General features: G+C 35.8%; 1 protein-coding gene across 1 annotated transcript; it reads right to left on the bottom strand.

The window, feature by feature from the left end:
• Positions 1–360: 360 nt before the first annotated feature.
• LOC136219487 (uncharacterized) lies at positions 361–4062 on the bottom strand. Its single transcript, XM_066006901.1, has 8 exons — positions 3683–4062; positions 2843–3312; positions 2669–2741; positions 2475–2555; positions 2293–2356; positions 1763–1850; positions 1543–1627; positions 361–755 (listed from the first exon to the last, which is right to left on the bottom strand). Exons 1-8 carry the CDS (start codon positions 3800–3802, stop codon positions 717–719), a joined length of 1020 nt encoding a protein of 339 aa, XP_065862973.1. The 5' UTR covers positions 3803–4062; the 3' UTR covers positions 361–716.
• Between the last annotated feature and the right edge of the window lie 8551 nt (positions 4063–12613).

The following is a 12613-nucleotide window of genomic DNA, read 5'->3' as shown; positions in this document are numbered from 1 at the left end:
ATGCGGAAGATGTATTCCACATGTTTTAAAATGTTTATTACATAATTCAAGAATAGATTAAAAATAAAGTTATTATTTGTTCAAATATAAAACTTGTATTCTCTAATAGTACAACCGCATACTCCCGATCTTGATTGTTTTACTTTTTTTTTAAACGCGTGCAATATATTTTCCGCATTTAACTTACTTTTTTTTTGTAACCGAGTGATCAATTGATTACATTTTATGCAAGTTTAAGCGACTATTTGGACATTTTGAAAGGTCAGGCCTAATCAACCTTTTTGGACAAGTTCAGGAGACAAATGATGTATTAAGCCGATGTATTAATACACTATAAAATATCAAATATCACATTGCATCAAAAGGAAAGCACAATATATTGATGTTAACTGTTGCACTAATTGTATTAATACACTAAAATATCATCAAAAGGTTTGAGTCTCCAAATACTACAAAAATGAGATACCGACAACTGTGGGCTTCCTAGCTACTCTTTTAACCCTCTACTCTGTTACCTAAGCACAAGCTGTGTTTTTTAGAGAATGCCGATTCCAAAGAGATGAGGTCACTTCTCCTTTTGCAGCGAGCAATGACTTGTTCAGGAATTGACATTCTAGTATTTCACCAAAAGACAATCAATTCCATTCCATTCCATTGTTGAAAGAATAAATAAACAAACATCACGAATCAGAGATGACAAACTTCCGTTTCTTGAGTCAAGTTAGGTACTTTGATGAATGTGTAAATCCCCAAAGCTGCACGTGTAACAAATTACCATCAACATAAAGGAGAGTTAGTAATCTGGATAAAGCATCAGGATAAAGCATCTAACGTTGCTTACAACCAATAAATGGATAAAAATATGGATCAAAATATCAAATAGCAAATAGGCATTCATACGAACTGGCAAAAGCATGCAGCAATTGCAAGGTAAACTCAGCTGAGTAAAGCATTGCATTCTGAAACTACAAATCGATCATAGTAGGACTCGGCTGCTGCATATATTTTAGAGAAATACTTACTTTGCCACGCTGCAAATTCTTAATGACTGAATTCTTTCACTCTCATAAGCAAAAGAAGAGCCCTTTTTTCATTACTTTTTACTATACATAACAGAATTACAACCATCTAACTGACAAGGCAATATAAACTCGATCTAATTTTTTCTTAGACTACAAATGTACCTTTCAGATTCATCGATTGACCAAATATTAACCTAATGATGTATCATGTATGGTATTAATTGTATAATGCAAAATATCATCATAATAGACCTGAATCAGATCATCTGCAAATAAAAGAGAATAAGAACTACTTCATACGATGATCAACTGTATGATGCATGGACAATATTACAGTATTTAGGAGTTGCAAAAGGTACTATAAGGATAAAATGGAAACTAAAGGTAGCAGTAGTGCAAGATAATTTAAGCAAATGAGCAAAAGTAGATAATTTAAGCAAATGAGCAAAAGTAGGAATTGGAATAATGCTTGAGATTCGACAACCTTCAGGCATGATTCTAAATTGTAGAAGGTAATTACCTCAACGTTTTTTATATCAAACTCAGGTTTGTGTGCCAGACACATGTTCCCATAGGTTTCAGAAGGTCCACTAGTTCCATTTAACCTACCTCAAGGAAAAATAAGAGAAAAACAACATAAATAAAAAGGATTAAATGAAGTAACATCTAGATGATTTTCTATTTTTCTCTATGAACCAATTGAAGAAATTCAAAGTGGATTAGTAAAAAATTCAACTTACAGGTCTCCATCCAAGCACAAAGCAAAGTTGCTTCCACCACCAAGTGCTAGTAGGTCGTTTAAACACATGTAATAATATCGGTTTGCACCTATTTGCATTAGTCATTAGTCAGTTTATATGCATATTACGGGAAATATATTCGCAGCTTATTACTGCTGACAGGTTATGTAACTGCTAAAATTCCACAACCTTATCAGCTTCTATGCTATCAAGAACATAGCATACAAAATACTTCTTTTTCATTGAGGGATCACAATATCCATAGCGATTTGTTTATGCACGTTGCCATAAAGGATGACAACTTTGAAGTGCCTCTACTGAAATAAAGAATCAAATTGACCATAAAGCAAGAAACCGTTCTCTTTGAAAGAAAGAGAGATGATCAAACACTTATGAATGCAAAAGCTTCACATATGTGAAAATTGACTACTATGAACTGGAAACAGTAGTTGCATCTCTCAAAAGTGTTATGCATTTGACCTCACTCATTTCATTTTCGAAGAAGAAATTAAATTGATGTGAGAGCTTACCAGTTGGTCTAAATAGCCTTGGTTCACCATATATAGTTGTAAACACAAAAGATTGAACTGTCCCCTATCATTGAAATTGGAAAAAAGATAACCGTGTTCATAAAACATTTGAATTGTATAAAAGGAAACAGAATTAGAAGAAGTATTGTAAATGCACATAATATTAACTAAACAAGTGTTACCTGATATTTTCTCTTGGGTGTAGGTGTCAATGGACATTCTAGCAGACCACCAAATACAGCACCTTGTCTATCACCAACAACCTAGAAATTTATACCATAAGAACTCATCTTATCTAATTAAGGCATAATTAAAATGATGATTATCTTATGGGGAACTGTAATTGGAAATCATTAGATCATAGATATTGGCATACCAGAATGCAGGGACCAGGAAAATCAGCACTCTTCCGAATTAGTGTCCGGAGTGAAATTCCATGCTTCAGGGTACTGCCCTTCATTTGAAATAATTGGAAGTGAATCAAGATCTAAACACAATTAATACAAGTAGAGCTGTGCCAACAGGCTATAGATTTATCAGCAGGATTTACCTGTATGCCAAAACCCACTTGCAACCCTTCACTATATTAGGAAGGGATGAATGCAAAAATTCATACATCTCCGAGGAAATAAAAGATGATTCAACCATGAGATTACATGAAGGACTCCGTGGAGTCTGCTGTTCACGTGCTTCCTCGAATACATCATTGTCATCGCTGCTCCTTGCAGAGCCATCATTGCTTTCATGGATTTTACCTGTTTGATTTTTAGTACAAACTGTAATACCTTCTTTAGCATCTTCACTAATTTTAAAATAATCCTCATCCTCATTCATTATGTTGCATTCATGATACTTAACCGAGTAACCATCCTCCTTTTCACCCCATTTAACAGGTTGTTGTTCAATTGGATGGAAACCATGTTGGTGTCTTTTTGATCCAGAACCACCAAAGTTATACGAACGGTAAGGGAAAGAAAAGTATGAAGAAAATGACTTCCCCTCACTAGAGAACTGTTTTCCCTGCATATTCAAATTTCCCACATCAAAACTTAATAACAATGAAATTCAACAGGAAACACCAGAATCCTATTTTTTTAAAGCAAATAAATAAAAATTTCTGTCTACTTTTCTTATGTTCCCATAGCTACCAAACTCAAAACTATAATCAATTACCCAAACAAATCCCCCCAACATGATATCAATCTGAAATCAGAAGACCCTTCTACACATTAGATAATTCAATATATCAGCTAACATACATTCTCGGATCAATATATAAATTGAACCACTTAACGACATTGTACAATACCAATCGGATCTAGCTAGCACTCTCGGAAAACCAACAGAAAAGGAAAACATAAAGAAAACAAAGGGGAAGGATCAAAATAACCTGAGAAGGATCGGGTGGTGAAACAGGAGGAGGAGGAGGAGAAGAAGGAGAATTATGATTTTTTGAATCGGCAAAGAAACGAGAGAGCTGATTGGAGACTTTATCTTTCAATGTATGCATATTAATGTAGGTATATGGGGATCAAAATTAAGTTGTTGGAAGAAGGAGGAGGTAGCAATCCATATAAATAAGGAGAAAGAGGATCAAGTGGTAGCTTTGTGAGATTGGAAGAGGGTGAATTGAGGTGTTTTGAGGGGTTTTATAGGGAGGGAAAGCTAGTCGGTGGAGAGGGAAAGGAAAGGCGGAAATGGAATGTTATGTGAAAATCAACCCAGGCGTTTGGAACAAAAGAAAGAGAAGGCGTGTGTCTCTGTCTCTGTAACGTAATAGGATTGGGATACATAGCCTTAAATCAGTACTATTAGCCATTAACCAACCTACAATATTGATTTTCAATTTTATTATTTCAGCCTCCCAAATGATGATAGTTAGAGGTGGCAAAAGTATACATGACGAGGTTATACGATACGAAATCGATAAAATTTTAGTGTTTGAGTTTAGTTTAGTAGGTAATGTATCATTTTTTAATTGACTAGCAAATTTTTGTGTTGGGTTAGGATCGATAAGGTAACATGAAACCGACACGAATATTTAAAATTATTATTACGTTATCTTGTTTTTTTATATGTTACTAATAAAGATAATAAAATTATAATTATTACTTACAAATATGATTTCAACCTCCTAAATTGTTATAAACACATTACATGACCCCATAACATTCTTGTATTTTTAAAAGTTATTATTAGTATATATGCATAATAAAATTATATGTAACTCGAAAACACGACACAAAATCGACACTAATCCGAACAGGTTAACACGATTGTGACACAAAAGTTTTTGGGTTAAGTTTGAATTTACTCTTTTTAACACGAACCCGAAAAGAACACGTTAAGAACACGACTCGAACATGAAATTGTTAGGTCTAAATATTTGTCACCTGATTTATTATTTAATAATATTTGACTTATTATTTTTTCTTTAACAGAAATTTCATTATTAAGCCTCACTAGGATAAATTTTTAATAAAGAAAATGTAATAAAACTAGGAATAACATCACAAAACATGAGACTAGTATATAATTGAGATGACATAGCTAACACATGTGACATGTCAAACCATTTGATTGTCGTCTAAGAAAACGGACAAAAAACTCATTATTACTTTGGAGAATAGCTTTGCATCTTGTAATTAAGTTATCAAACTCCGAGTAGTTAACTCCGAGAAGGAGGAAACATTGTCACAAATAATTTTTGGCATCAACATTAAAAGTAACTCTCTGAAATCCCAATGTCAGTCCATAACAAAGCTTGGAGAAGAGCAAGTGTTTCCCCATCCCGAACCTCCAGCACACCTTCTACTATAGCAGTTCTTCCCGTAACAAATTGCCCTCGCGAATCACGAACAACAACTCCGACTCCTATAACTCCTTCGAAAGCAAACAACACAATATTTATAATCAGACAATACTCGTTACAATTAAATTTCAATTAATATAAATGATGAGTTAAGAGTTTTTTTTTTAAAAATTTTGATGGATAAAGTTTTTGCTAGGTAGATTAAAATTAACTTTCTAAGATTAGTTGAGATTTTAATAATTTTGACAGGTAACAATATGTTAGTATATGCTTTAACATGCATATATATTATATAGTTATATACGACTTTTTGTTTAGGTTTGAACAATAGTTTGATTGGTAGTTGTTGGGTTGGGTTTTTGTATTAAATGATAATACTCTTTAGAATCTCATATGGGGATTCTGTTGTCATATATAAATAAATATGGGATTCTGAATATTAGTTTCTTTATGGTAGTATAGTAATATGAGATAAGGTAAGTTTTTTCTTTTTTTAGGTGATCCTTATGCTTCCTAACATTACAAATATGAACTTATTTTCAATTCACCGTTTCACTGTAAATTATAAAATTGATGACAAAAACAAAATACTAATTTTATTAAAATTTCAGACCTTCTTTTAACGAATTAATTCAATTACAGTAATACATCGTGTGGTTCGACAGACAGCAGTAAAGGAGAAAGAAAAGGCACCATGCGCTGTGTCACTTAGCCACACGTCGTACGGTCAGAAAGGAGGTTCTGCTTCTTTTTACTTAATTCACACGTCGTGTGAATTATCAGATTTACAACTCACACGACATGTCAGACATACCACACGCCGTGCGACTAATTTAACCAACAAGTTCTTCTCATTCGAACTTTTGTCTTAATTACCATCCTGCCACTACTTATTTACATTTTCTACCATTATTCTATTTACTAGTTTGCCATTAATTTATTTTGTAACTTTTTACCCATAATGCCCTAGGTTATGTTTGTTGTGTCTTAGGAGCTTTTAAGTCTTTTACAACCTAGGGTTTAAGGGTACATAAACCTTTCTTTTTGTAAGGGTGTTGTTAAATCCAGCCCCAATTTCCCACCTCTAGCCCCGTGAAAGGACGAAAGTACCCTTTGAGGCTTTGAGGTGGGAAATTGGGGGAAAAAACCTCTCCCGGCACGCGGACGTGAGGTAATCACGCCTCACCACAGGGTGAGGCGTGAGGCTATCACGTCCGCACCTACGGTGAGGCGTGATTACCACACACCCGCATGAATAAATCACAAAAAAAATTGTTGATAATTGTGGTTAACTCGAATTATCCGTTTAAAAATAAAATTACGGCATTTTAACTCGTATTACCTTTTAACAAATAAAATTTAAAAACATAAACATTAAAATAAAAATTAATAAACATAAAAATTAATAAACATAAAAGAGTAAATATAATATCAAAAGTGTTAAAATGTATGAAGTTCTACAAAAATAATTTAGCTCGCCCGACGCCACACCTCCATAAACTTATCCATCTCCCTCTTAATGCGTGGAGCATCCTCGTCAGATCGGTGGGTAGCCGCTAGTTGAATGACACGCCACAACCAGCTAACCCACTGTAAAAAAAATTAATAAATAAATATTAAAAAATAAACACATATAAACTAATACTAAATAAAAATATTAAATAATAATAAACTTACAAATTCGCTGTTGGCGCGAGCATGCTGTACCGGTCCAGCCTGTGGTGCATGAAGGAGATGAGGATGCGAATATCGCATATACCAGTCCATATAAGCAGGATCACAGGCAGTGGGATCGTATCCAACTGGTCGGCATCTCCTCCGATCAATGCCCTGAGCCGATGGAAATCTCCGCTAGGTATCCTTAACTATGACAGAGGAATGCGTGAGCTTATACGATAAAGATCTCCACGGTCGTACTGCTTTATCAGGTCTAATACGCTCAACTGGGATAGGCTGAGTATATCCGACCTGTCGCAGCGCTCGATCGGGCATATACGGCTCGACGATGTCTCTACACCGTATCCAACTGGCGTAGGACACTCGAAGCCGATCATCATCGGGGACAGGACCATAAGGCAACCACGTCACCTGAAAAAAAATAATACTCAATAAAAAATAATAATATACTATAAATAATACTTAAATTAATTTTAAAATTTTATAAAATACCTCTGCTGCCGTCATACGGTCCAACTGCCCGCGTATGGTATCTAATCGGGCGGTCGTCTTGCCTGGTACCCCGACCTCCCATCTTAGTGCACGGGCATGGTCAGCTGGGATCAAGTGAGCTCCTCTATGCGGCCGAAACACCGAAAAATACTCGTATATCCACGCCTGCAGTAGGGTCAAACATCTGCATATACCAGAACAGTTTCCTCTGCTCGCTATCCCCAGCTGCCGGTACAACGTGGAAAGTGTAGCAGACCCCCATAAAAGTCCAACTGCCCCGCTGACACCGCCGTAAACCTCAGCAAGATGGGCCGGTCTAATCCTATCTCCACTATTGTCAACAAACAAAGTGGATCCAAGCATAAGCCACATCCACGCTGTGGCCCGAGTAGCGTCATCCCCTACCCTGGATGACAAGCCTGTGTACAGCCTGAACAAATACACCTCCACCACTCCATAAATGTCGATCGGGATCCGAAGAATCCGTCATACATCATGCAGCTGGATAGTCATCTCCCCAAACGGCATGTGGAAGGAGTTCGTATCGGGCTGCCACCGCTCCACGAACGCAGTCAACAACGGAGTGTCGAGGTTCTTAAACATGATATGTGGAAGGTGAGACAAACCAGTCTTCTCGATCATCTCCTTCAGCTATAAAATGACACATATATAATTTATACAATTACTGAATGTTTTTGATGTTTATAGTTAAAAATACAAATTACAATAAATGTTGACAAACTATATTATTCTTACCTCGGGTGACACACCAGAAAACCACTGACACAAATCTCGACATGCTGTTGATCTGTTGTAGCATGTCAGAAACGACCGAATCTCTCCTTCCAGCATCTGTGAGGCAACATGTCCTAGAAAACTAGGAATCACGGAACCATCAACGGGGCCACCATCCACCGGTCCACTAACTAGCCAGCTCTCGTCCTCACTAGCTTTGGGACGTTTGCTTGTCCCTGAAAGTTATAAAATTATACTAAAGTTGTAAAATTATACTAAAGTTATACTAAAATTATACTAAAATTATAAAATTATACTAAAGTTGTAAAATTATACTAAAGTTATACTAAAATTATACTAAAGTTGTAAAATTATACTAAAATTATAAAATTATACTAAAATTATACTAAATTATACTAAAGTTATACTAAAATTATAAAATTATACTAAATTATACTAAAGTTATACTAAAATTATAAAATTATACTAAAATACTAAAATTAAAATTATACTAAAGTTATACTAAAGTTATAAAATTATACTAAAATACTAAAATTATAAAATTATACTAAACTATACTAAAATTATACTAAAGTTATACTAAAATTATAAAATTATACTAAAGTTATACTAAAATTATACTAAACTATACTAAAATTATAAAATTATACTAAAATTACACTAAACTATACTAAAGTTATAAAATTATACTAAAATACTAAAATTATACTAAAGTTATACTAAAATTATAAAATTATACTAAAAAATACATGTAGTCGCAAAACGACCTCCTACGCGCTGGGTCGGCTGTCTGCCCGGGATCGGATGCTCATTGCTATCCTCAACCTCGCGATCACGTGCAGCTGCAGACTGTCGCAGTACCTGGGCTACCACATCCAGTTAGTCCTCCACAGAATCGCTATCAGGCTCTCTATCACCAAAATTCGTCGCTCCCTCTGATCCATCAATATCGGGCTGATCCACAATCGGCCCCCTCCTCAACTGGTTCGTCGCAGCCCCTCTCTGCCTACGACCGGATATATCAATACCACGCAATCTCGTATGGCGTGGTGTATCATCCTCGTCGTCCATATCTAGACGACGAGTAGATGACGGGATGGATTTCCCACCCCTAGTAGGCCGCTCCGTCTACAAAAAATTATATCTAGTTAATAAAAAATGGTAACATACAAATTATAAATTACACTAAATTAATTTAATTGTAAATAATGTAAATTTTTTTTTAAAAAAAAAACCTTGGGCGTATGCAAATCATGCCTGCACCACTGGTCGGGCGTATGAACATCACGTCCGACTAGTGGTGCGGGCGTAAGCGAATCACGCCCGACCTGTGGTGCGGGAGTTCGAGCATCACGCCCGACCAGTGGTGCGGGCATGTGGCTATCACGCCCGCACCACTGGTCGGGCGTGATGTTCATACGTCCGACTGCGATTCCGTCGATTTTTTGAAATAACCCACAGATCTCAAAACGAAGCGAAAATCAACGAAATAAAACCGTAAATCTTACCATTTTCTCTTTTCCTTTATGGCCTCTTTCACGATCCATGATTTGGTTCACAAACGAGTCCGGATTTGATCGAAGAGTGTATAGGGTATTTGAGAGGTTTTGGTTTTTTTCAATTTTTGGGCAAAGGGTAGTTCGGTCAATTCCCAAGGCTAGAGGTAGGAATTTATGGCTAGGTATAGTAATTCACTTTTGTAATGGATGTATCGTTTTCAATCTAAATCATTTTTTTTATCTCCATTGGAGGCTTGGGTTCAAGCCTTTGGGGTTATTTCTTTAAAGTTTAGTTTGAAAAGAGTATGATTCTTTATTAGTTTACAATTAAAACTATCGGATTGTCACTATCCGTATCAATTGGTATCAGAGCCAATCGTTTTCTAATCTGAGACTTCTTTTGACATGGTTCAACCAAGAATCCTACAAGACACCATGAAGCTTATGACAAGAAGATAAATAAGTTGAGACTTGAAGTGAATAAGCAACTAAAGACTATAAATGAGCAACGAATTGGATGAGAAAACGAGAGCAAACATGGAGCAAATGAAGATAGATTTTTAAGGTATGCACCAATAAGCTCTAGGAGGGCCTCTAAGGAGAAATTAAAGAGGTCTGAATCCGCAACCACCACTGCCACCAGTAAGGCTTTAGATAAGGGGAAAAAAGTGGCGAGTTCAAGTGGGAATAAGACTTCTAATGTTGTGAGAGCACCACCGAAAAATGTGAGGAGAGTACCACAATCTCCCAACAACAATAACCCATATACTAAGCCAGTACCTTTTAAGCATTTTCAATATAATGAGCGAGGCACCACGTGTATAATTTACCCAACTAAATCCTAACACACAACTTTAATAACATTTCCTATTTAAATTATTGTTTAAGTTCTAGTTCCAAGAAGAATTTAATCAATTAATTCTATGTAACGATCCAGTCTGGAATGAGTGGTACCGGGGTAGAAAGCCTGAGCAAGGAGCGACTCTAAGGGATAGCATTGGAGACAAGAATAAACTGAATCCCACATCAGAAACGGAGAGAGAGAATGACTGTGGCTTATTAGTAAGATGATAATCCAATACATGAAGACGCGTTTAAAGCCGTGAGGTTCAAGATGTTGGATTTGAGTCAAAACGGATAATATCTATATGGTATTGGGCCAAATGTTACATTCTATATTTTATATTTTGTTAATAACAACATATATATTAAATACAAAAGCTAAATTTTTAGAATTTTAAGAATTGAGTCTCTTATTATTTATTTTTCAGGTTAAATTTATAAATTTTATTTTTTACACACATTAAACCTTTTACTAACAGTTCTGCTAATATATCTCGACAACAAGTTATAATATCACATAATAGCATTGAAATTTTTTTCTTGGTTTACCAAGAACATAAATAATATGATAGTTGATTAAAAAAAATAATAATATGATAGTTCTTACGAAAAAAAATATGTTGATACTTAACCATGAATTTTCACATGCACCTTAATGAGTAAGTGAATTTGCTCATTCACAGTTAGATATAGGCTTATTAAATTTAAGCCTCACGATGCTTTGAATCTCCACCTTAGGATTCTAATAAGTCAAGATCTAACGGTGAATAAACAAATTCTACATACTCATCAAGGTGCATGTAACATCTTTTGGATTGATTAAGTGATTGGTTCTTCAATTTGGTATATTGAATTATCAGTTAGTTATAATTTACACATTGAATCTTCTGTTAACGAGACCAATGACGTAAATATCAATTTCAATTTCGAATAAAACTGCAAGAATCATTTCACTTGTGTTTAAGATTTATATATTGAAGATTTGAACACAAGATTAACAATTACAGTAGGAAGAAGAAAGCAAGTTCTCGAACTTGAAGAGAAGAGGGAGAAGAAACGTTTGAGTTCTCTTTCTCAAAGAAAGAAGTGAGTAAATGAGCAAGTACAGAAGAAGAGGAAAGACTTTAAGTCTGTTTACACGCAAGGGTAAAATATCCAGGGGCACATGCGTCTTTTCGCATTGGCTAGGGGCATTTTCATCCTTTCGGACACATAGCACATTCTAGAAGAGCTTCACCAACACACCATGCTCCTTGACACACTTGATCACTCCACAAATGCATCTCCACCATTGATCATAAACCCTTAAGATCAATGGCTCACAATAGGACACTTGTTATTCCTTTTTTCTTGGTCATTAAGTTTACTTGATGAACAACCTAGACAATAGAATATAAAATGTAATAGTTAGAAGCCTTTAATTTTTAATGAGAATTCTAGAGATTAATGGAATTTTTACCTCATTCAATTAATATGGTATCAGAGAGAATCTGAAGTTTCTCTTTTGAGTAAACATCAATGGCTGTCCCCATAATCAATACCGGCAGCCCCTACCATCTTCTGCCGAATGAAACTCCGGCATTATCCCTCATGTCCAAAAACAAGTTTGCGTTTGTTGATGGAACTATCATGGCACCAGCTTTGGATGATCCAATGTACAACTAATGGGAGAGATGCAACAACATGGTTATCTTGTGGATAAACCATGCCATCTCGCCATCCATTGCTCGAAGCGTTATGTGGCTGGAGAAGGCAGAGCAGATATGGGCTGATCTAAAGGAGCGTTTTGCTCAGGCAGACTCCTTAAGAATTCTGGAGCTTCGACGAGAAATCCACAACCTGAAACAAGGTAATGGAAGTGTCACTGAGTATTACACCAATCTCAAAATACTTTATGACGAGTTATTGAATCTACGACCCATGCCACACTGTACCTGTCGGATGGCGTGTGGTTGCGGTGCTTTCAAAACCTTGAGAGATCAACAGGACGCGGATCAAGTGATTACATTCTTGCAGGGGTTGAATGAATCTTATTCCACGATATGCTCCCAAATACTCCTCATGGAGCCGTTGCCATCTCTCAACAAGGTCTACGCCTTATCCACTCAACACGAACGGCAGATTGGCTTTGTACCTGTCAAACAAGCAGAGGGAAATGAAAGCAATCCGTTCGCAGGCTTTACGCAAGGAAGAAAGAGTGGCAATCACAACAACCCAAGGTATGCAAACAAGAAAAATGGCA

This window comes from Euphorbia lathyris, chromosome 2 (genome assembly GCF_963576675.1).
Source record: "Euphorbia lathyris chromosome 2, ddEupLath1.1, whole genome shotgun sequence".
NCBI lineage: Eukaryota > Viridiplantae > Streptophyta > Magnoliopsida > Malpighiales > Euphorbiaceae > Euphorbia > Euphorbia lathyris.
Note: the sequence above shows the minus strand (reverse complement) of the source record. Positions and strands in the feature narration are given on the sequence as shown.

Bases quoted from the DNA above. Each gene is read 5' to 3' on its own strand.
- LOC136219487 (XM_066006901.1), bottom strand. From the start codon at position 3,802: ATGCATACATTGAAAGATAAAGTCTCCAATCAGCTCTCTCGTTTCTTT. The intron at 3,313-3,682 runs GTTATTTTGATC...TTGAATATGCAG, and splicing joins CACCACCCGATCCTTCTCAG to GGAAAACAGTTCTCTAGTGA. The intron at 1,628-1,762 runs GTAAGTTGAATT...TCCTTGAGGTAG, and splicing joins TTGTGCTTGGATGGAGACCT to GTTAAATGGAACTAGTGGAC.